This window comes from Bufo bufo, chromosome 1 (assembly GCF_905171765.1).
Source record: "Bufo bufo chromosome 1, aBufBuf1.1, whole genome shotgun sequence".
Classification (NCBI taxonomy): Eukaryota; Metazoa; Chordata; class Amphibia; order Anura; family Bufonidae; genus Bufo; species Bufo bufo.
The window spans coordinates 792687956-792713362 of NC_053389.1; the positions used below are offsets into that span (position 1 = coordinate 792687956).

Genomic DNA, 25407 nt, shown 5'->3' on the forward strand with positions numbered 1-25407 from the left:
GCTCTGCCCTGTGTGTAGAAGGACAAAAGATTGTTAATTGATATCTGTTGGATTTATCCAGTAGATAACAGGTGCTAATACTTACCCCCTCTCTCCTGGACTCCTGCACAGGTTATGTCATAACCCAGTGTGGGCGTGAAGAGGAGCCTGGGAGCGAGGACAGTATGTATGGTCTGGGGTCTGTATCAATGTAGCGGTTTGTACTGCGGTATCAGTAACTGCTAACAAGGCTGTTGTATGGTTGTATAGCAACTATGCAGGAATGTAGTTAGTGACAACCACAAATCTGTAAATAGCTCTGTGTATTCTTGCTGTTGTCACCCAACTTCCTCCAGGCTGATTCCTGCAGATGTTCTATGACTACTGCCAACCAATCATCTCTGCCCCTCCCGGCAGTGGGCTGGAGTCTGCACACTGCCAGTGACATGGTGCAGTCTGCAGCCTCTCCTGTGCCTTCCATGCATCCAGATCACACTTTAGAATGATCTATATAGCTCTAGATGGGATCACACCGCATATCCCTGATGTCAGGGCAATGCACCATGGGACATGAAGCTTCCTGAGCTGCTGCCTGCAGATTATTTTCTCTTAAGCAGATGGTATGGGAGAATATAGGAGGGCGTGTTGTAATTTTGGTGAGGTAAGGAGTGGTGGGATTAATTTTATGCGTTCCCTTTAAAGTAGGTTCTAAGGGGGGCGCATGTGCGTGGTTTATAGGAAGGTCATGTTTCTGTGAGCTCCGCACCACCCGCCGGATTAATCCCGCTTTAGTGCCGATTTAGAGGCTCCACCAGCATTTCATATCCATGCTAAGGTCCCAGAGAATGACCCGCACCAAGGGCAAGACAAAAGTTGCCGGTACACCGAACCCGTCGCAGACGCTGCCAGAGTTATTCTGACTCACCTCGCAATCCACCATGGCGGACCCGGTGGTGTCCCCCGCCAGCCCTGCCTCGTCCACAGGAAGTGGTCCACCAGCTGTCCATGCGACTCAAGATCAAGGCCAGGGGGACCTCTACAAGAATATAGCATCACTGTTCCGCTCCGAGCTCTCGCAGGCGGTAGCAGAATTTTCCCGCCAGATACAGGACATTGGAAACAGAGTGTCGGACCTTGAAACCCGAGCTAACGAGATATCTGATGCCCTAGGCGCAGACAGGGAATACATAAACTCCCACACGGCCCATCTAGCCGCACTTGAGCTCAAAATCGAGGACCTAGAAAACAGGTCACGGAGGGGAAATTTGAGAGTACGGGGCCGGCCAGAATCTTTTTCTGACTTACCAACAACCCTGCTCAATTTATTCAAAGCCTTGTTGCCTCAGGCTGCGGCAGATCAGTTGTGAATGGACAGGGTCCTAGGTAAACCTCGCTCTCCAGACCTGCCGAGGGATGTGGTCCTCAGATTTAATTACCCGGAGGTAAGAGACCAGATCTTAACAGAGGCCCGGAATACTTCCAACTTAGGCTACTTTCATACTCGCGTTTTGTGCGGATCCGTCATGGACGGATCCGTTCAGATAATACAACCATCTGCATCCGTTCAGAACAGATCCGTTTGTATTATCTTTAACATAGCCAAGACGGATCCGTCATGAACTTCATTGAAAGTCAATGGAGGACGGATCCGTTTTCTATTGTGCCAGATTGTGTCAAAGAAAACGGATCCATCCCCATTAACTTACATTAACTTACGTCCTGTGCCAGGACGTTTGGCTCAGTTTCATCAGATGGACACCAAAGCGCTGCAAGCATGTTTTGGTGTCCATCTCCAAAGCGGAATGGAGACAGAACGGAGACAAACTGATGCATTTTGAGCGGATCCTTTTCCATTCAGAATGCATTGAAATACAAACTGATCCGTTTTGAACCGTTTGTGAGAGCCCTGAACGGATCTCACAAATGGAAAGCCAAAACGCCAGTGTGAAAGTAGACTTACTGGTGAATCATCATCTGTCCACCTATACGCAAACCTGGCTCCCTCCACACTCCGTAAACGCAGAGAAATGCGGCCAGTAACACCGGCTTTACAGAAGGCCCAGATCCGCTACAGATGGGGGTTACCGTTTGCCCTAACATTTCAGCTGAACTCTCGCACCCATACGGTGCACTCACCTACAGAAGGATGTGATGTTCTTCAACGTGCAGGGATCCCGCTGGACCATCCACCGCCACCTACTGTGCCACCTAGGCCTCAACGCCCAGCCAGGGTCTGGACCAAAGTACAAGCTAACACCTCATCATCTCTTCGCTCCCCAGCTTCCTGAGAAGTGCCTTCTGAAATCCACCATTCCATAGGTCCACAGAGAAGCGGAGCAGACTGTAGCTATGATGCTTGACGCAAGTTTGCCCTTTTACCTATTACCTCTGGGGGCCTAGCCTCTCTTTGTTTATATATACCTCTAACCTTTCTTCCCACAGGGAATCGGCAGGTTGAACTATCATGTTGCCCTTACACTTGAGACCCTCTGGAGGAGTGCGGATGGCTATATTGGACCGTGGCCTCCATCCATTTGGCTCACTTTCTGTGCCGACCAAAAATGGCACGACTGTTTACCCCGTTCTTTACTGTTTTTGTATTTTATGTTTTCCTTTTACTGTAGGATTGTACTTCTGGGCATCAATCTGCTCTCTCTTTTAAATAAATGCAGGTCATGGGCAGTTGGGGGGATGCAGGTGGCTCCTGCTGGTGGAGTAGTCGGGCGCCTCATGGAACATCAGCTTCCTTACCTACTATCGGACCACGCATTTGGTTGGTGGAAATCTAATAACTTCTGCACCTTGCACAGGTTCCTAGTGAGAGGCAAACTCATTTCCTTGGCTGACTTCAGGGAAAGGTTTAACCCTCAAGTGAGAGAATTATGCCAACCAGATCTTCTGAACTGATCTCCCTTTGAACGTTCTATAGCCTACTCTTTATATAAACGAGGTCTATTGTCCAGGATATATGGAATACTTAATGGTGTAGCTAAGGGTTCCAAGTTACCATACATGAAAGCATGGGAGGAGGACTTGGAGGTAGAATACTCGACTCTCACTCTCACTAAGACTCTCACTAAGGGCTCTTGGCAAACCACCCCAGCTGAAACATCCCAAAAAATACTTTATAGCACCTACATGGTTCCAGCTAGACTACATCGAATATACCCTGAGGTTTCTCCTAGATGCTTCCGCGGCTGTACTGCTGAGGGCACTATGTTACACATATGGTGGACCTGTCCACTAGTTAAGAGCTTTTGGGGAAGGATCTGCTCCCTTGTGTCAGCTGTATTGGGTTGCCAATATCCCGTCTCCTTACCTCTTTGCCTCCTAGGGGACAAACCGTCCTGGTTAACGTTCGCTAAATTCATTATTTTGGCTGCCAGAATTCATATAGCCTTTAAATGGCGCTCGGCCTCACTTAGTTTTCAGGCTGTATTAGATAGAATCAATAAAATACTTTTATTTGAACGGCTTAACGCCATACGTACTGACACTTATGCAGCCTTTGAGAAGCTCTGGGAGCCCTGGCTATCCTCTCCTCATTCTACCGATCTCCGTTACTATAATACTTTATAGCATACTCCCACTGTCACAATGCTACCTTATTCTACACTTTCCAGGAGTTTATTTGATGACTTGCAATCCCCATTGTACTTCAGTGTTTATTTATCTGTACCATTTTTGAAATTTTACTGGATCTTTTCCTTTACTTATTTATGTTCTTGTCCTTTTTTTTTTATTGTTATCTTATACAATGACTAATGTACTATGTTTTCTTACTCAGTCATTTACTTCATAATGCAAAAACCCCAATAAATGACTTTTGAAGCTAAAGTAGGTTCTAAAAGAATGTTGAGTGGCTGGGTAATGGTATGACAGCAGAAGTTTGCATAGCCGAGGGCATACTAATCTTGGCAGAACCCCAACCCCCCAGCAGCCTGGTATTCAGATTTTTGTTTGCGTATCAACCTTTTATGTTTCAATGTGTTCCAGTAGTACAGAGCGTATGCCTGTAGTACCACATGATAAGCGCCAGGTGGTGCAGGTGTGCAGTGTCTGAAAGCAGGAGGAAATCACATGGTGAGGAATCGGGGATCCATACCACAATGGCGCTGTCCATACTGAGAAACCAATGAGAACACTCTCCCGCCGTCCCTCTGGTGACCCATATTATTTAGACATCACAGGCAGGCTCTCCTCTTACCTTTACTACACTTATTTTTTCACATGCTGCAGGTAGAGGGTTTTCGGCCTCAATGGCCCCATCTTGCTCTTTCTGGATCAGGTCTCCCTCTTCTGGTGAGGAGCTCCCAAAGTTATTCAGTACACAGGTTACCTTGAAGAATGGAGAGAAAGAGATGTTCTAATGTAAAGTCTCACTCTACTTCTCTAATGTCCATTGGAGGACCCCGATCCCGGTTAGGAGACCACTGGCTGCCGATCCCAGGCTGTGATTGAAACAAGAGGTGGTTGTGATTACGGAAACAGACAATCTTGTTTGCTTAAAGGGGTTATCCCATGATTAATGTGAAAAATGAAAATCATGTATTGTAGATGACAATCTCTAAGAATGCTGGAACCAGCCCTGTACCTCACATGGATCCAGAGATCTCCCCATTCATTGCTCTGCTAGATTTATATCCAGCTAGCAGCTCAGAGAGAGTGTTCTTTCTCGGTGGACGTGTCCTGCTGCTGGTGGCAGCTGAAAGATGGAACTGAGCATATGCATCCACCCCAGTGAGGTGGACAGAGAAGTTAGAAAAATAGCAAAGGGCAGGTGGCGCTAAACAGATAAACTTTACTAAATAACTCACTGACTATACTGAATTTTGAATTACATGAAGTTAGAAACCTATTCATATCCAGGTGCTGGTTTGAAAACTGTACAATATTTTTTGTGGGACAACCCCTTTAATCCTGGACAATCGCTGCCTGGATGCGCCGAGGCACGGTGTCCTCTGATTATAGATAGGCCCCCATGGATCTGTTATTGTAGACATGGAGAACCCCTTTAATTTTATACCCATCCTTTCACAATCAGACATTTTGGAATTCAATTATATCATATGTGACCCTTTATTAATACCTCCAAGTAGATATATACAGTTGCAAGAAAAAGTATGTGAACCCTTTGGAATGATATGGATTTCTGCACAAATTGGTCATAAAATGTGATCTGATTAAATGTTACCATGTTTTTATTGAACACACCATGTAAACATTCACAGTGCAGGTGGAAATAGTATGTGAACCCTTGGATTTAATAACTGGTTGAACCTCTTTTGGCAGCAATAACTTCAACCAAACGTTTCCTTTAGTTGCAGATCAGACGTGCACAACGGTCAGGAGTAATTCTTGACCATTCCTCTTTACAGAACTGTTTCTGTTCAGCAATATTCTTGGGATGTCTGGTGTGAATCGCTTTCTTGAGGTCATGCCACAGCATCTCAATCGGGTTGAGGTCAGGACTCTGTTTGGGCCACTCCAGAAGGCGTATTTTCTTCTGTTTAAGCCATTCTGTTGTTGATTTACTTCTATGCTTTGGGTCGTTGTCCTGTTGCAACACCTATCTTCTGTTGAGCTTCAGCTGGTGGACAGATGGCCTTAAGTTCTCCTGCAAAATGTCTTGATAAACTTGGGAATTCATTTTTCCTTCGATGATAGCAATCCGTCCAGGCCCTGACGCAGCAAAGCAGCCCCAAACCATGATGCCCCCACCACCATACTTCACAGTTGGGATGAGGTTTTGATGTTGGTGTGCTGTGCCTCTTTTTCTTCACACATAGTGTTGTGTGTTTCTTCCAAACAACTCAAATTTGGTTTCATCTGTCCACAGAATATTTTGCCAGTACTGCTGTGGAACATCCAGGTTCTCTTGTGCAAACTGTAAACGTGCAGAAATGTTTTTTTTTGGACAGCAGTGGCTTCCTCTGTGGTATCCTCCCATGAAATCCATTCTTGTTTAGTGTTTTACGTATCGTAGATTCTCTAACAGGGATGTTGGCATATACCAGAGACTTTTGTAAGGCTTTAGCTGACACATTCTTCTTCACCTCATTGAGCAGTCTGCGCTGTGCTGTTGCAGTCATCTTTACAGGACGGCGACTCCTAGGGAGAGTAGCAGCAGTGCTGAACTTTCTCCATTTATAGACAATTTGTCTTACCGTGGACTGATGAACAGCAAGACTTTTGGAGATACTTTTATAACCCTTTCCAGCTATATGCAAGTCAACAATTCTTAATCGTAGGTCTTCTGAGAGCTCTTTTGTGCGAGGCATCATTCACATCAGGCAATGCTTCTTGTGAAAAACAAACCCAGAACTGGTGTGTGTTTTTTATAGGACAGGGCCGCTGTAACCAACACCTCCAATCTCATCTCATTGATTTGACTCCAGTTGGCTGAGACCTTACTCCAATTAGTCTAGGGGTTCATATACTTTTTCCACCTGCACTGTGAATGTTTACATGGTGTGTGCAATAAAAACATGGTAACATTTAATTCTTTGTGTGTTATTAGTTTAAGCAGACTGTGATTGTCTATTGTTGTGACTTAGATGAACATCAGATCGCATTTTATGACCAATTTGTGCAGAAATCCATATAATTCCAAAGGGTTCACATACTTTTTCTTGCAACTGTATGAGTGAACTTGACGGCTACTTGTGCAACAGCATGGACACAGGACACAGCACACAGCATCATGCTACATACGAATACATAAGGATATGCACCATTGTAGTATATAATACCATATAGAAGGCAATCGAAATTGTGCATGAAAGTGACAGGAGTAAGAAAGAAGCAGAACCTGAAATGCGAGATGTATTATGCAATGAAATTTATACAGTCATTTTCTATGGAAGAGGGTTGTGAGCATGCTGTGCGACCTGTGCAGAGATTGCTGTGCAGGGAGAGGGAGAAGGGAGGATGTTGTAATCCTGTGATAACTGCCTCCTGTTTCATAATAGTGGTGTCAGCTTTCATTATAACCCAAACCTAGTAATGATTTAATTATTTAAAGAAGACCTTTCACCAGAATAAAGTATCTAAACTGACTATACAGACGTGTAGAGCGGCGCCCAGGGATCCCCCTGCACTTACTGTTATCCCCGGGCGCCGTTCCGTTCTCCGGTTATAGCCTCCGGTATATTCATAGTTAGGCTCCACCCAGTGGAACCTGCCGGCGTCTCTTTCTCCTATGCTGTAGCGCTGGCCAATCGCAGCGCTCAGCTCATAGCCAGGCTATGAGCTGAGCGCTGCGATTGGCCAGCGCTACAGAATAGGAGAAGGAGACCGCAGCAGGTTCCCCTGGGTGGAGCCTAACTATGAAGATACCGGAGGCTATAACCGGAGAACGGAGCGGCGCCCGGGGATAACAGTAAATGCAGGGGGATCCCTGGGCGCCGCTCTACACGTCTGTATAGTCAGTTTAGATACTTTATTCTGGTGAAAGGTCCTCTTTAAAGGGAATGTGTCATCAGAAAATTACATATAGTTTAAAAGAAGTTTCTATATTAAACGTTTTTTTTATTTAGATTTTAATTTTTTATTTTCTCTGGCTCTACTACTATCTATATTTTTAAGAAAATCCTGCAGTTTTCACTCTGGCCACTAGACCTGAAATATGTTATAACTTCCTGTTCTTTGAGAGCAGCCACATGGGCCATAGACACAGGGGACAGGAGGGGACCTCATTGACTTCTATGGGAGAGTTTTCTGGGCATGCTCTGTGACATGTGCCGAGGTCAGGAGGGAGGAGATAAGCGGTGATATCACATATTGTGAATTGTGGATCCTGTGTTATCTAATACTGCCTGTGATGATAATGTGATGAATGTGGATAGGTACATGGAAAATTAAAACAAAAATCACCCAAAAAATCAAAAAAATATGCTACACCAGCAGCTCGTGCCTGCCGTTGCACTGATATTACAGGTAGGTTCGGGCACCGCTCTATTCACATTTGTCTCTTCATTGAATCTTACCTCTTCCTGCAGTACTGCAAAGGTTAATACCCTACTTGGCTCTGTGTGCTGCTGCTAGGCTGTTTCCAATTTGCTAATCAACTTCTGTTATTTACGTTGTGCTGTTTGACTCATGCTCTGCCTGAGCAATAGGTTTATTAGTCAGTGTGGCGAAACCAACCTCACCACTGGGTTCTGGAGAAGCCTGGTTGCCAGCCTCTTGCCCCAGGATTATGGACCCTCTCATCAGTAGACTAACCAGGTATCTGACCTCCTGTCGGTCGGTGCCTGAGTTAGTCGAGTAGCCCACCCATAAACAAACACTGGTCCTGTTGAACTCTGGGGCCTGGCTCTGTTCTGTATGTCCCCAGCTGTTGAGTGGGCATCTGTTACTCCTTGCTTCATTGTTGTTCTCTAGCTTGGAGCTGTAGGTACTTGGTGGGCAGAGGCCGACTGCGCTCTGCCCAGATGCCAGCTCTTCTGCTGGAGTAGCCTGTGGGGAGTCAGGCTCTGGACAAGAGGATAGGGGAGGGCAGAGGCCAACTGCGCTCTGCCCAGATGCCAACTCTTCCGCTGGGATGGGGTCAGGGAATCCTGCCCCCAGGACCTTGTTGCGGATCAGCTGTGGAGAGGAGGGATCATTTACCTCCTCCTCCTGGCATTCCTGCGGGGTTGGTGGGGGATCCGTACCGGCCGTCCAGGATCCCGGTAGGCCTGGTGCAGAGACTGCGGTCCCATCTGCACCATCGGAGTTAGGGGTGCTGTCCCCCTGTGGTTGGGGAGAGAGACCGATTGTCTCCTCTCCCTTCAAGGTACACTGCCGCTGGGGAATGGAGACGATGCTCTCCTCTCCCTGCAAAACATACTGCCGCTGGGGAGCAGGACTGGCTGTCCCTACTCCCTGAAACTCCGGCTGCCGTTGGGGATCTGGGACAATGTGGTGAAACCAACCTCGCCACTGGGTGCTGGAAAAGCCTGGTTGCCAGCCTCTTGCCCCAGGATTATGGGCCCTCTCATCAGCCCATGCTAAACTTAAACCCCATGGCGATTTGACTGTGTTTGTGGTATCTGAGCGCTGTTTGGATATATTGAGCGCTCAGATCCATGCCATCTGGGGATATGTTAAATGTCTATATTTACTGTAATGGTTGGGACATTGTATATTTGAATAGTGATGTCTGTCCTATTGTTCCCACGTGTGTATTGGCGATTTCCCTTTGTCCTGAGAGATAATTGAATTATTCCTCGGTTGTCTCCAGGACAGAAGACATTGTTTAAAACTATGTATTCTCCTGCCTGTGTGTCACGGCGGACGTGCACTCAGACTAACAGATAAACCACCAACCAGGCTCTAGGCGAGAGGCAGGGGAAGGGTCACCTCCTAGCTAATACCTGACCTCTCTCCCTGCACTGCTCAGCCCACATGCAGACCTTGGTGGTAGGTATGATGTGTCCCTGTGCCTGGGCTAAAACACCCTAAATTCCCTGAGATGGTGGAGAGGGGAAATAGGAGCAGCCTGCTCGCACAGAACCTGGATGGGAGAGATGACACAAAACAACCAAACTTTAAATCACACTTATCTTTCTGAGCTGGAACAGCCAACCTTCCTTCCTAGCTTCCAAGACCAAAGTGATTCCTATAATCCGCTCAGAGCACTGGGATGGAGTGCTATTTAAACTAATGACCCCACCCAGTGCACCTGATGAGAGGCGGATCCAGCACGGCTCCAAAACAAAACAGTACCCCCCCTTCTACAGGTGACCTTCGGACACCCTGGACCAACCTTATCAGGATAGGACCTATGAAAAGCCCTTACCAGTCGGCTGGCGTTGACATCCAGCGCCGGAACCCACGTCCTCTCCTCAGGGCCGTATCCCCTCCAGTGCACCAGGTACTGAAGGGAACCCCGAGATCTCGAACTCCAAGTTTCCCTCGACTAGAAGAGGAGGAGGAGGAGGAGGCAATGGCGATGGTTCCACCAGCTTCACGTATTTTTTTAGTAACGACCTGTGGAACACATCATGGATCCTCCAAGTCTGCGGAAGATCCCGCCGAAACGCCACAGGATTGATCACCGCAGAAATTTTATACGGACCATTAAATCTTGGACCCAATTTCCAAGATGGCACTCTCAATTTGATATTTTTAGTGGACAACCACACCAGATCACCCACACACAGGTCCGGACCAGTCGCACGTCTCTTGTCAGCCATTCGTTTATACCTCTCACCCATCTTCTCCAAATTCCCTTGAATCCTCCGCCAGATGGAGGATAAGGCAGAAGAGAATCTCTCCTCCTCTGGCATCCCAGAAGAACCAGTCCCAGAAAAGGTACCAAACTGAGGATGGAAACCGTATGCGCCAAAAAATGGCGACTTACCCGTGGACTCCTGCCTACGGTTATTCAACGCAAATTCTGCTAAGGACAAGAATGAGGACCAGTCCTCCTGATTCTCAGCCACAAAGCACCTCAAGTAGGTCTCCAGGTTCTGATTAGTACGCTCCGTCTGACCATTCGACTGCGGATGAAAAGCCGAGGAGAATGAAAGTTGAATGCCAAGCCGAGAGCAGAACGCCCTCCAAAACCTGGAGACAAACTGCGTGCCCCTATCAGAAACCACATCCGAAGGAATACCATGCAATTTCACAATATTATCCACAAAAATCTGCGCAAGAGTCTTAGCGTTAGGCAGACTAGTTAGTGATATAAATTGAGCCATTTTACTGAAACGGTTAACTACCACCAAAATCACTGTTCTCCCGGAGGAACTCGGCAGATCCGTAATAAAGTCTATCGACAAATGCGTCCAAGGACGAGACGGAATAGACAATAAAAGAAGTGAACCAGCCGGTCGAGTATGAGCAACCTTTGACCGAGCGCAGGTTTCACATGCTGTCACGTAATTCTCAATGCTCTTACGTAACCCTGGCCACCAGAACCTCCGGGACACCAGATCACAGGTGGACTTACCACCAGGATGTCCAGCAAGGACAGTATCGTGATGTTCCTTGAACACCTTGTATCGCAGGCCCTCAGGAACAAACAACCTCCCTGGGGGACAAGAACCAGGAGCCCCCTCCTGGGCTCCCAACACCTCCATCTCCAATTCAGGGTACAGAGCGGAGACCACCACCCCATCCGCTAAAATCGGCGCAGGATCCTCTGAATCACCTCCCCCGGGAAAGCTGCGAGACAAGGCATCTGCCTTGACGTTCTTGACCCCTGGGCGAAAGGTAACCACAAAATTGAACCTGGTAAAAAACAGCGACCATCTGGCCTGCCTAGGGTTCAGACGCTTGGCAGATTGCAGGTAAGCCAAATTCTTATGGTCTGTATATACCGTAACGGGGTGAGACGCCCCCCTCCAACCAGTGACGCCATTCCTCAAAGGCCAACTTGATAGCCAACAATTCTCTATCTCCAACATCATAATTCCTCTCGGCGACCGAGAGCTTCTTGGAGAAAAAGGCACACGGGACCCAATTGCCAGGGGATGAACCCTGTGACAGCACCGCTCCAACCTCCACCTCTGATGCATCAACCTCCACCACAAATGGCTGACACACATCCAGAATGGGAGCAGACGCAAAACGCTCCTTAATAGCCGAAAAGGCCTGCAATGCCTCGTCCGACCAGACAGAGACGTCGGCGCCCTTCTTGGTCATATCAGTGAGAGGTTTTACTATGGTAGAATAGTTCGAAATACATTTTTTATAATAATTCGTGAACCCCAAGAACCGCATCAAGGCTTTCTGATTCTCTGGTCGGTCCCATTCCAGAACCGCCCAGACCTTCTCGGGGTCCATACGAAAACCAGAATCAGAAAGCAGGTATCCCAAGAACGGAAGCTCTTGCACCGCAAACAAACATTTCTCCAATTTAGCATATAATTTATTCTCCCGAAGGATCGTCAAAACCTGTCTCACATGATCCTGATGGGTCTTCAGATCAGGAGAATAAATTAAAATGTCATCCAGATAAACTACTACGAACCTCCCTACCAAATGATGAAAAATGTCATTGACGAATCGCTGAAATACTGCTGGCGCGTTCGTCAACCCAAAAGGCATAACCAGGTTCTCAAAATGACCCTCGTGCGTATTGAAGGCCGTTTTCCACTTATCCCCCTCTTTGATTCTGATCAGATTGTAGGCCCCTCTCAAATCCAACTTGGAGAACACCTTGGCTCCAACAATCTGATCAAAAAGATCAGAGATCAAAGGCATGGGATATGGATCCCGGACTGCAATACGGTTCAATTCCCGGAAATCCAAACACGGTCTCAGTGATCCATCCTTTTTCTTCACAAAGAACAAACCTACTGCCACTGGAGACTTAGATGCCAAACTGGATGACTTTTGCCAAACTCTCGGCGATATACTTTCGCATAACCTCTCTTTCGGGCTAGGAAAGGTTGTAAAGCCGAGACTTTGGCAACTTAGCCCCTGGGATGAGATTAACTGGACAATCATAGCCACGATGAGGGGGCAATTCCTGAGCCCTACCCTCCGAAAAGACATCCTCAAGATACTGAGGTAAAGCCGTAATGGACACACCAGAGACAGATGTGCCAAAACAATTTTCCGAACAAAACTCACTCCAACCGATGATTTGTCTCGCTTGCCAGTCTATAATTGGGTTATGTTTAGTCAACCATGGCAACCCCAAAACTATAGGAGCTGGCAAATCCTTCAAGACAAAACAAGAAATAATCTCAACATGTGAATCACCCACCCTTAAGTGAATACCATGAACAATGTGAGTAAGGCTCCTTTGAGAAAGAGGGGAAGAATCAATTGCAAAAACACGAATCTCGTTCTCTAAAGTGCAAGTACTTAGTCCTAGATTTTGAAGGAAAAGAAAGTCAATTAGGTTTACCCCAGCACCACAATCAAGGAACACCTCAACAAAAACATTTCTTGACTCCAGTGCCACCATAGCTGGAAGGAGAAAACGGGAACTGCAGGGAGCTTGCACACCTGCCTGCTCCACCACACCATTCATGCTACCAAGTGTCAGGGAAGTTTTTTTTTTCTTTTTCTCTACCACCTGTGGTTTAACATAAGGACAAGAAAAAACAAAATTACCACTCTTTCAACAATAGTAACATAGTTTGTGTAATTTCCTAAAGTCTCTACTATCAGAATGGCAAGAAACCTGACCCAATTGCATGGGTTCCTCCGCTACCCCCGCATTACCTGTAACATCACCCGGGGAGGCAGTAGAGACGAAACCACTCACAGAAGGGATACCTTGCGCAGGGGGAGCCCTATACCTCTCTCTGAGACGTCTATCTAGCCGTACTGCTAACATGGCGTTCTCCAAAGAGTCTGGGTATTCATGAAAAGCAAGGGCATCCTTCAATCTTTCAGATAACCTCTGATAGAAACTGACTGCGTAACGCGGGATCATTCCACTCTGATTCAGTAGCCCATCTCCTAAACTCAACACAGTAAGCCTCTGCAGAATGTTCCCCCTGAAACAAATTACGTAATCTCGACTCTGCCATCGAGACCCGATCTGGGTCATCGTAGATTAATCCCAGAGCCTCAAAAAATTCCTCCACCGACCGGAGCGCCCGAGAACCAGGTGGCAGAGAAAAGGCCCAGGATTGCGCGTCCCCTTTAAGCAGAGAAATAATTATACCTATCCTCTGACTCTCATCACCTGACGACGATGGACGCAGCCGAAAGTACAATTTGCAGGACTCTCTAAAACGGATAAAGTCATCCGTACCCCCTGCAAATCGATCAGGAAGAGCCACTTTAGGCTCCACACAAACTTGACCTCCTCCTGATGCCAGAGCATTCTGACACTGTGCGACCGAACCACGTAGCTCTGCAACCTCTAGGGATAGCCCCTGCATGCGGTCAACTAATGCTTCAATTGACGCCATCACCAAACCGCTGAGCAATGACAGTCAAAGTTTTGGGCGGATTATAATGTCACGGTGGACGTGCACTCAGACTAACAGATAAACCACCAACCAGGCTCTAGGCGAGAGGCAGGGGAAGGGTCACCTCCTAGCTAATCCCTGACCTCTCTCCCTGCACTGCTCAGCCCACATGCAGACCTTGGTGGTAAGTATGATGTGTCCCTGTGCCTGGGCTGAAACACCCTAAATTCCCTGAGATGGTGGAGAGGGGAAATAGGAGCAGCCTGCTCGCACAGAACCTGGATGGGAGAGATGACACAAAACAACCAAACTTTAAATCACACTTATCTTTCTGAGCTGGAACAGCCAACCTTCCTTCCTAGCTTCCAAGACCAAAGTGATTCCTATAATTCGCTCAGAGCACTGGGATGGAGTGCTATTTAAACTAATGACCCCACCCAGTGCACCTGATGAGAGGCGGATCCAGCACGGCTCCAAAACAAAACACAAAACTCGTGCTGCTATTCTGGCCGACCTCCGCACATCGTCAGGGCGGGGCATGACACTGTGATAATTACATCAACCCATTGTGTAAGGTAATTGTATCACAGGCAGAGGGGAGGATTTTGTATGGGAGTGTTTAAACTGTAAAGCTGTAAAGGATTGGCTGCTAGGTCATGTCCTCAGTTCCCAACCAGGTCCACGGGGGTGGTAACCTTGTTGGAAAATGTGTATATAAGTCAATGCTGTGTGTTCAATAAAGAATTCCTGTTTTACATTCAACAGAGAGCCTCGTCTCATGTGTATGGGGATTGCTATACGCTGTATACTCCCCGGGCTATAACTCCTAGCTCTTGTAAGAGCTGTTCCTGCTCTCTGGATTTTTGAGAGGTTCACCCACTGGAGCCTGGAGCCTTGTCATAGGTCCAGGGTGGGTAGGAGACAGTGAGACCTCAACCAAGCTTCGGCGGTTCGTGGGGTCTGCAGTGCTTACGGTGTCAAGTGGAGTGCTTGGAGTCCTCGGGAAGCGCTAGGAGCATCCATCGACGGAGGTGCCCGGTCGGGGTGCCAGGAGATCCGTTACAGTCAGCTATTTCCTGCTAAGGTGTGTTGTTTATGATTGTCATCCCGTGTACTGACTTCTGCCCAATTCCTGGATTGTGACTCTCCGCTGCCTGACTTCTGCCTGTTTACTGTACTGAGCCTATGCTGCCTGACCTGACCTTTGGACTGTTTAACTGATTTGCACAAACTCTGTCTGCCTTGACCTCGGCCTGTTTCTGACTACGAGTTTGCCTAATCCCTTGGTGCTTCGCACCAGTGTCTCTAAACACCATGGGTCAGTTGTCAACAACACCAGGACTACTCCAACAGGTAGCAGCCTTGTGGCTCCTATGCAGATCCCTGTCCAGATCAATTTATACAGGTTAAACGGTGAATACCAGGGGACTGCCAGGATAACGCCCTTAGGTTTAGCCCAAAGTCAAACCGGTTGGTTGTCACAGTGGTTCCACACCCCCTGCCCAAAATAATATGTTTAACATAAAGACATGATTTAAACAATAAGTAATTTTCTGATGTCACATCCCCTTTAAATCATGTCCATTGGTTCTGCTGTGGCATTACTATCCATCCTCTAATTCTTACCAGAAAAACAGCAATGGCTGCTCCAGTTATGGTACCAGCAAGAACATCTCTCCAATGGTTACGATATTCAGCAACGCGCAGCAAACATAGAAGCCATGAAGGAGACAGCATTGTCAGGCACAGGGAGGGCTTCACCAGCCGGGAACCCTTCACTTTTAGAACGAGGGTGACGTACATCTGTGGGCATCAACAAATGATCAGTGAAATTTCTCTATACTGTTCTGCTCATTATCCAGATCACCTCTTCTCACTAAATCCCCTGGACTTCCCTCGTGCTGCACCTTTTTTCCAGTTGTCCTCTGCCCATCAGAAAGAGATCTCTGTGCTCTCATACGGTAAGCATGTAGTATAGCATTACTTTTACTTTTCACCAGGTTTAGATTGGCACAATACTGGTACTTTTTCAATGACGCCAAGATTACAACAGTATCACTGGTGCTTTTTAATGCAGTTATATCTTAAGCTCACAGAAACAGCATTATATAACTAGTACATGATGGCACTGTACTGACACTTGGCACTAGGATCAGCATGGGAATGTGTACCATGCCCCAATACAATATCACTTCCACTTGGTCTTGTGGTGAGCAATATATACAGCAGGGTTCAGCAGCCTTCGGCACTCCAGCTGTTGTGAAACTACAATTCCCAGCATGCTCCATTCATTTCTATGAGAGTTCTGAGAGGAGCAGAGCAAGTATACATACTGGGAGTTGTAGTTTCACAACAGCTGGAGTGCCGGAGGTTGCTTACCCCTGGTATATAGCATTGTCGGCGCTGTACCTCTGGTACCACACATTGTATGTAACCATTGGCGCATGCCACCAAGCTCAGCAAAACTTGTCTAATAGATGGTCAGTGCACCTGTCGACCCTTGGGCTATCCTGAGTTGTCATCCATCTGACTTATATGTCACTGGATGATAACACACTTCAAGTTCTTGAAAAAAATAAATCAAAGTAACTAAAAACCAAGAAATGTGACCCAATAAGCATAATGAATTGGACTGACCGTTGTGTAAACTGCAGAATATGCCCCGAGAGCTGCGGGTTTCGAAGGGAAGGCTTTACGAGCCTCGGTGATCAGATCAGGATCCCCGTTGCAGGCATAGGGTGAAGATATATATTGCATGTGGGACTTGCACCCAAGGGCAGTGTAATTGGGGCGGCAGACAGACAGGAAATGAGGGGCTTGGTTACCAGTGACTGTCTGAACAGCTCCAGCAAAGATTACAGTACAAAACAGACCAAATGAGAAAAGCCCTAAGACAAAAAAAACAAACAAAAGACAATTACTTTTAGAAATAGTGCACCTGTTATGGTTTCAGCAGCAAGCACTGCTTCATTCCCCTCCTCCAGCCAGGCTCCCATCAGACCTGATTATTCAGGTTTAGTTTGCAACATCCCTGTACAATGGTCGCCACTCTGCTACATTAACTCTGCATCAACTCTGCTATATCATTTCCTGTTACTCTGCATCAATCCTGCTACACTGGCTCCTGTTACTAAGCATCAAATCTGCTACTCTACTTTACAGCACCGCTACATTACTCTATATCAATCTCCTTTTAACTCTGGTACACTGGTCGCCAAGATAACTCTGCTTGACTAGTCTTCAGAAAACTCTGCTGCATCTGATTTTCTGCTACGCTGCATTTAGGCCTACATGTCTCTGGCTCTGCTACACCAGTCTGCCCACTCTGCTGCACCAGAACTACTTATCTGTATAGCTCAAGCTCTGCTCTTCCAGTCAAGTGGCTTAACAGAACATAACATCACTTCTATGACAGGCTATTGAGTAAGAAATCTCACCCAAGATCCTGACAATTTGGCGCAGAAGAGGATTGAAGAAGCAACAATCTCCGCAAGAAATTATCTTCTCCCTATTACTCCAGCGTGGATTGATTAGGGCCGTGGAGACTTCTCCCAGCAGGATCTGTAATCAGAAGACAAACCTCACTCAACAAACTCCATTAGCACCACAAAGCATGGGCATACATATGAACACCTGAATGATTACATCCATATCCGCTTGTCAGAGATCACATGCCAAACCACGACCATACATATGGAGCTTGTCCTCCACTTTTGCTGCCAAAACAACCTCTACAGCTTCTGGTAAGATTTTCCATTAAAATAAGATTAAGGTGGCTTCACATCCATGTAATCACAGGAATATAGTCAGGATGTCACTAATGTTAGGTAATAGGTTTGGCTAGGTCTGTAAGGTGTTCAATAGGGTTAAGGTCAGGTCCTCTGCAGGACAGGTTCATTTATTAAAAAATATATTTTTATGGAGCTCATCTGGGGCTACTGTCATTCTGAAAGAAGAAATTTGGAAGCCCACAATATCTACTGATTGGCCTTTACTAAACTATTTGATCGAGAATGTGTGAAGGTGAGAAGCTTTCACGCCAATTTATTGAGTCCCACTAACTATGGACTCTTAAAAAGTTGCAAAATAAAAACGTGGGACTAAAAAGGATTGAGACCTTTAAAGGGGTTATGCCATAATTGATTTAAAGTTAGAACCAGCCCTGTACCTCACATAGATCCAGAGATCTCCCCATTCATTGCTCCAACTGTCCTGCTAGATTATCTTCAGCCTGGCAACTCAGGGTGTGCCCTTTCTACTGTAGCTCTATCCCCGTAACTGTCACAGCTTCTAACAGAAGATTTAAACCGAGTGCGTGCATCCACCTCAGTAAGGTGGACAAGAAATAAGGAAAAAAACAAACAGCAGGTGCAGCTATACATTATACATTTTATTGAATAGCTTAGTGGCTTTACTAATTTTTTTAATTACATGGAATTACAAAAGTATTCAGATCCAGTTGCTGGTTTGAAAAATGTAGAATATTTTTCATGGCATAGCCCCTTTAAGGTTTGGAGCTGATTAGCACCGTTGATGATAGTGTGGACAGCAAGTAAAAGAAACAAACTGGATCCTCATTTAGATCCATCCAGACCTTCAATGTGAGTCAAGCTGAAGAGTTATCCTATTCTGAACATATTCTGACCCAACATGTTAGAAAAGTATTGAAAAAGTAGAAGGGTAGAGGAGGAGATGATGAGCAACAAGATGGATGGAAGCAACCAAAGATATGAACATGTCAATAATAAACCTGAAGACCGAAACACAAGACAGGACATTCTGGGGCATAAATATTCTTATCATGACCATGAGTCAAGAAGAAACACTATTCATATGATGACAAGGATTCCAGAAGACTGGAGAATCTGGAGAATATTATTCATAACACAATCAGGTTTCTAGAAGACTGGATATGCTGGAGAACCATTCACTATTCATATAATCGCCAGGATTCCAGAAGATAGAACAATCTGGAGAAAAACTATTGATATCCAGATCAGGATTCCAATAGACAGATCATTCTGGGGAAACACTATTCATATCACAACCAGGATTCCTTTAGACATAATATTTAGAAGAACCACTATTCATATTATCACTAGGATTCCAGAAGACAGAACAATTTGGAGAAACATTATTTATATAGTGATCGGATTCCAGGAGACTGGACATTCTGGACAATATACACATTGCTACCAGTTTGGAAAAACTGTTCATATCGTGACCAAGATTCCAGAATGCAGGACATTCTGGGGATACATTATTCATATTATGACTAGGATTCCAAAGATATTCTTGAGAAACGCTATTCATATTGTGACCAGGATTTGACTGGGGAAACACTATTCTTATCACCATCATGTTTCTAGAAGACAGGACATTCTAAGGAAACACTCTTCATATCGCTACCTGGTTTCTACAAGAGTATTCTAAAGAAACACTACTCATGTCATGACCAGGATTCTAGAAGACAAAATGTTCTAGAGAAATACTTATCATTTCACAACCAGGTTTGTATTCTGAAGAAACACTACTCATGTCATGACCAGGATTGTAGAAGACAGAATGTTCTAGAGAAATACTATTCATATCATAACCAGGTTACTAGATGACCTGATATTCTGGAGAAACACTATTCATATTGTGAAGAGGATTGTGGAACACAGGACATTCTGGAGAAACACAATTCATATCACTGCCTAGAAATGTCTAGAATACTAGCCATTGAAAAACTCCCAGATAACAAGAGTTAGATATAAAATTATGGCATTTAGCTGAAAAAAAAATGGTGACCTTTTAGATGTATGATGTCTAATAAAACTGCGTTTCTGATGGCCTTCACATAATTATTAAATCACCTTAGTGTCTTGGCTTCTTACAAAGAAAAATTTTAATGTGCAAGAAAGTATGAAATGATCTTCCGCTGCCTAGGGCACCAGAGCGTGCACACAATAACTATGTCAGCACACAGCCATTCTGAGACCCTGCTCTTACCCTGTCATGTTAGATTACCATTATGTGACAGCCACAGCCAGATTATCTGTAAGATCTACGACCAGCATAGACTCTTGCAGGAGATTTACAGTCTTCAGAGTTAATGTATACACCAAAGGAAGATATACCTACCGTAAGGACTGGCAGCACAGTGATCAGCAGGTACAGGAGACGTGGAGGTACTCGGCTGGCACTTTCTGGACCTGGATAAGGTTTGGACAAGGTACTGTCATAGCAGAAGAATCCCTGGGAATGGACTGGGAAGGTGTCTGTGTATTCAAAGTGGTAGGAGAGGATAACTGTGCCGGCCATGAGGACAAGCTGGAAATAAAGCATCTTGTCAGAGGAGCAAGGAACAAGGGTAAAATACAAGGAAGGATTGATTGAAGAGTTAGAATGGGGCAAGAGACCAGTGCAAAAGTGCAAGACAAGAAGACTGAAGGAGAAAGAGACAGAGATGAAAGCCAACAGACAGCAATGTGGACAAGACAGAGGTAGAACCAAAAATAGGACAGAAGAAATAAATATGATTATTGTGGTGGGATCTAGTGGTGGGACAGGCTGCAGAGATAATGAATAAAATTGTGAATGAAAATAACAAGGGTTATGACCAAATATTAAAAATATGAGGAAGATGATGGGTCAAAGAAGAAAAACTTTATAGGAAAATCTAAAGTTAGACCAGCGGTAGAGAGCTGGGGGCTATAAATAATATGTAGGTGCACAATGAGGAGGACTAAGAGGTGGTAAGGATGTGAAGTAGAATTTTAGACAGAGAAATGAGGAGGATAGACAAAGCAAGAGATGTGAGGAGTCTGGAGAGCGAGTGAAGGTCCTTGGAGCACTCAACCCTCCCATCACATCTACCACTCCCATCATCATGTCATATCCCGCACAGGCTCCACCATTCCACCACATCAAGAAACGTGTCTGGCATGTATGGAAATAAATTGTCTGGCACTGTTTATGGAAGACTATATGGTTGGCTTTTATGACATGCATATGGCAGCCCATAATCACAGATACCTTCCTGCTTACTATATCCTAAGCTTGACAGACATAGGCAGTAAATACTCAAATGACTGTGACTGGGCCAGGACTTTATTGTGCTGTGGTGGCCCTATATGTTTCCCACTCTCACCTTATTATGTCTGGTACTTTGTAGTTCAACCACATCATAAAAGAAGTTCCCCACATTTATCACATCATGTCACATGGGCCAAGCCTCAACAGTATCTTGCGAAAAGACCCCAAATTCAAAAAAAGAACAACCTACACAGAAAACATTTACACAACAAGGGTGCTAGGAGGCATTACCTCTACAAATAAGAAGCATGGTATGAAGGAGACACTGCTCTTAATCTCAGGTTCATGTGCTGCCATGTGTGCAGCTCCAGAACAACCTGCGAAAAAAAAGGAATATAAGTAATCATGTTACTGTAATAAGATGTTACAGGGTAATAAGAGGATCAGGAGCCGGGTTACTGTAAGAAGATGTTACAGGGGTAATAAGAGGATCAGGAGCCGGGTTACTGTAATAAGATGTTACAGGGTAATAAGAGGATCAGGAGCCGGGTTACTGTAAGAAGATGTTACAGGAGTAATAAGAGGATCAGGAGCCGGGTTACTGTAATAAGATGTTACAGGGGTAATAAGAGGATCAGGAGCCGGGTTACTGTAAGAAGATGTTACAGGGTAATAAGAGGATCAGGAGCCGGGTTACTGTAAGAAGATGTTACAGGGTAATAAGAGGATCAGGAGCCGGGTTACTGTAATAAGATGTTACAGGGTAATAAGAGGATCAGGAGCCGGGTTACTGTAATAAGATGTTACAGGGTAATAAGAGGATCAGGAGCCGGGTTACTGTAATAAGATGTTACAGGGTAATAAGAGGATCAGGAGCCGGGTTACTGTAATAAGATGTTACTGGGTAATAAGAGGATCAGGAGCCGGGTTACTGTAATAAGATATTACATGGGTAATAAGAGGATTAGGAGCCGGGTTACTGTAATAAGATATTAAAGGGGTAACAGGAGGATCAGGAGCCGGGTTACTGTAATAAGATGTTACAGGGTAATAAGAGGATCATGAGCCGGGTTACTGTAATAAGATGTTACAGGAGTAATAAGAGGATCAGGAGCCGGGTTACTGTAATAAGATGTTACAGGGTAATAAGAGGATTAGGATCCTGGTTACTGTAATAAGATGTTACAGGGGTAATAAGAGGATCAGGAGCCGGGTTACTGTAATAAGATGTTACAGGGGTAATAAGAGGATCAGGAGCCGGGTTACTGTAATAAGATATTACAGGGGTAATAAGAGGATCAGGAGCCGGGTTACTGTAATAAGATGTTACAGGGTAATAAGAGGATCAGGAGCCGGGCTACTGTAATAAGATGTTACAGGGGTAATAAGAGGATTAGGAGCCGGGTTACTGTAATAAGATGTTACAGGGGTAATGAGAGGATCAGGAGCCGGGTTACTGTAATAAGATATTACAGGGGTAATAAGAGGATTAGGAGCCGGGTTACTGTAATAAGATGTTACAGGGTAATAAGAGGATCAGGAGCTGGGTTACTGTAATAAGATATTACAGGGGTAATAAGGGGATCAGGAGCCGGGTTACTGTAATAAGATGTTACAGGGGTAATAAGAGGATTAGGAGCCGGGTTACTGTAATAAGATATTATAGGGGTAACAGGAGGATCAGGAGCCGGGTTACTGTAATAAGATGTTACAGGGTAATAAGAGGATTAGGAGCCGGGTTACTGTAATAAGATGTTACAGGGGTAATAAGAGGATTAGGAGCCGGGTTACTGTAATAAGGTGATACAGGGTAATAAGAGGATCAGGAGCCAGGTTACTGTAATAAGATGTTACAGGGGTAATAAGAGGATCAGGAGCCGGGTTACTGTAATAAGATGTTACAGGGGTAATAAGAGGATTAGGAGCCGGGTTACTGTAATAAGATATTATAGGGGTAACAGGAGGATCAGGAGCCGGGTTACTGTAATAAGATGTTACAGGGGTAATAAGAGGATCAGGAGCCAGGTTACTGTAATAAGATGTTACAGGGGTAATAAGAGGATCAGGAGCCAGGTTACTGTAATAAGATGTTACAGGGGTAATAGGATCAGGAGCCGGGTTACTGTAATAAGATGTTACAGGGGTAATAAGAGGATCAGGAGCCGGGTTACTGTAATAAGATGTTACAGGGGTAATAAGAGGATCAGGAGCCGGGTTACTGTAATAAGATGTTACAGGGTAATAAGAGGATCAGGAGCCGGGTTACTGTAATAAGATGTTACAGGGTAATAAGAGGATCAGGAGCCGGGTTACTGTAATAAGATGTTACAGGGGTAATAAGAGGATCAGGAGCCGGGTTACTGTAATAAGATGTTACAGGGGTAATAAAAGGATCAGGAGCCGGGTTACTGTAATAAGATGTTACAGGGGTAATAGGAGGATCAGGAGCCGGGTTACTGTAATAAGATGTTACAGGGTAATAAGAGGATCAGGAGCCGGGTTACTGTAATAAGATGTTACAGGGGTAATAAAAGGATCAGGAGCCGGGTTACTGTAATAAGATGTTACTGGGGTAATAGGAGGATCAGGAGCCGGGTTACTGTAATAAGATGTTACAGGGTAATAAGAGGATCAGGAGCCAGGTTACTGTAATAAGATGTTACTGGGGTAATAGGAGGATCAGGAGCCAGGTTACTGTAATAAGATGTTACAGGGTAATAAGAGGATCAGGAGCCGGGTTACTGTAATAAGATGTTACAGGGGTAATAGGAGGATCAGGAGCCGGGTTACTGTAATAAGATGTTACTGGGGTAATAGGAGGATCAGGAGCCGGGTTACTGTAATAAGATGTTACAGGGTAATAAGAGGATCAGGGGCCGGGTTACTGTAATAAGATGTTACAGGGGTAATAAGAGGATCATGAGCCGGGTTACTGTAATAAGATGTTACTGGGGTAATAGGAGGATCAGGAGCCAGGTTACTGTAATAAGATATCTAATGTAATAAGAGGATCAGGAGCTGGGATACTGTAATAAGATGTTACTGGGGTAATAAGGGTGGCATGATCCAGTTATCGGTTGCATGATGATGTGACATGGATTCTGTGTGCCATTTATGAGGTGTCCTGACGCAGTATGATGACAGTCTCCGTTAACGAATGTTCCCCCTCCAGTCCCCATCTTAGCACAGACCTGCTGGCATCGTGCAGATACTTCCCCTTCCTATCACGCTCCGGGATGTCAGTTCAGAAGGAGGAGAGACAGCTGGCTTCCTGATCATCAAGCAGAAGGATTAGAAGAGAACGATGGAAAACATGAAGGAAGAAATGTTGGGATCATTAATGGAGGCAGGAGAACATGATCAGTGAATGTAGGGAAACAATATGGGAATAAAAAAAATTAAAATAAATCATGGACTGCACAAATACCAAGAAATTAGGAGAAAAAGGGGGATAATGAGCTGAGATAGAAGATCGGGGAGAGGAGGATTAGGATGGACAATGAAGGGATGAGGAACAGAATAGTGTGATGGAGGGAAGAGGAGGAGAGTAACAGCTGCGGGGGGCTTATTAGTAGGCTGACGGCATATGCTGTGCGATCATAACACCCACCTCTCCATACCTGAGCCCTGACATAGGAGCATCACCCCCTGCTGGACATCTCAGGAACTGCATGTTTTAAAGTGGAATCAGCAGAATGTCATATACTGTGAACATAGGATGATCCCTGTGCTTTCTGCATCCGTATGTCCGTTCCGCAAAAAGATAGAACGTGTCCTATATTTAGCCGCAAAATGCGGATACAGACCAACTGAAGTCAATGGGTCTGCAAAAAATGTGTGCGCAACACGGACGGTTTTCATGTTTTGCGGATCATGGACTATTTGTGGCCTTTAGCACCACACCATTTTTTTTTCTTTTGGACGCCATATTACATATCACCGGCAGGGACCTTCTGTGGTCGTCTGGTTAACCCCTTCCCCAATATTGTGTGGCTAGGCTGATGATATCGGAGAATGCAGAGTGCCAACCTTCATCCGACTGAAAAAATGTAATAGAAACTTACAATGTGGAAAATGGTTGTCACTCCAATTACCCATCCTGCGGAGGAGGCTGCCACGTCCTGTCAGGATTTATCATGTCCGTCACACAGTAGTGGCGTCTCCTCAATGCTGAGATACACAGGCACAGTGCGAGCAGATGTGGAGGTGCGCGAGCTTCATCAGGTGTGCACCATCCATAGTGGCGGGTACCTTGTTTCCCGGGCTGGAGAAAGGACCCTGGTAAACACTGACAGAAGAGAAGCTCCAGCTCCCTCATGCCAAGTATGAAGGGGCACTCCTCAGTGTACCCGGCACTGGTACAGAGCACTATGTCTGTAGTTATTTTAGGGCGCTGTTCCTGTCAACGTTTCTGGGCATTATGGACGTCACTATTATGGAATCTCTGCCGTGGGGCCCAGTCATTTCTAGTTAGGGTACTTTCACACTTGCGGCAGAGGATTCCAGCAAGCAGTTCCGTCGCCGGATCCGACAATCTGGACGC

The 25407-nt window shown here is 45.5% G+C and overlaps 1 protein-coding gene across 1 annotated transcript; it reads right to left on the minus strand.

Annotated features, from left to right (window-relative positions):
* Positions 1 to 1187: 1187 nt before the first annotated feature.
* On the minus strand, positions 1188 to 21235 carry PLPPR2 (phospholipid phosphatase related 2). Its single transcript, XM_040416008.1, has 7 exons — positions 21156 to 21235; positions 19971 to 20159; positions 17282 to 17405; positions 16482 to 16732; positions 15471 to 15647; positions 4187 to 4318; positions 1188 to 1217 (listed from the first exon to the last, which is right to left on the minus strand). Exons 1-7 carry the CDS (start codon positions 21219 to 21221, stop codon positions 1188 to 1190), a joined length of 969 nt encoding a protein of 322 aa, XP_040271942.1. The 5' UTR covers positions 21222 to 21235.
* Positions 21236 to 25407: the final 4172 nt, after the last annotated feature.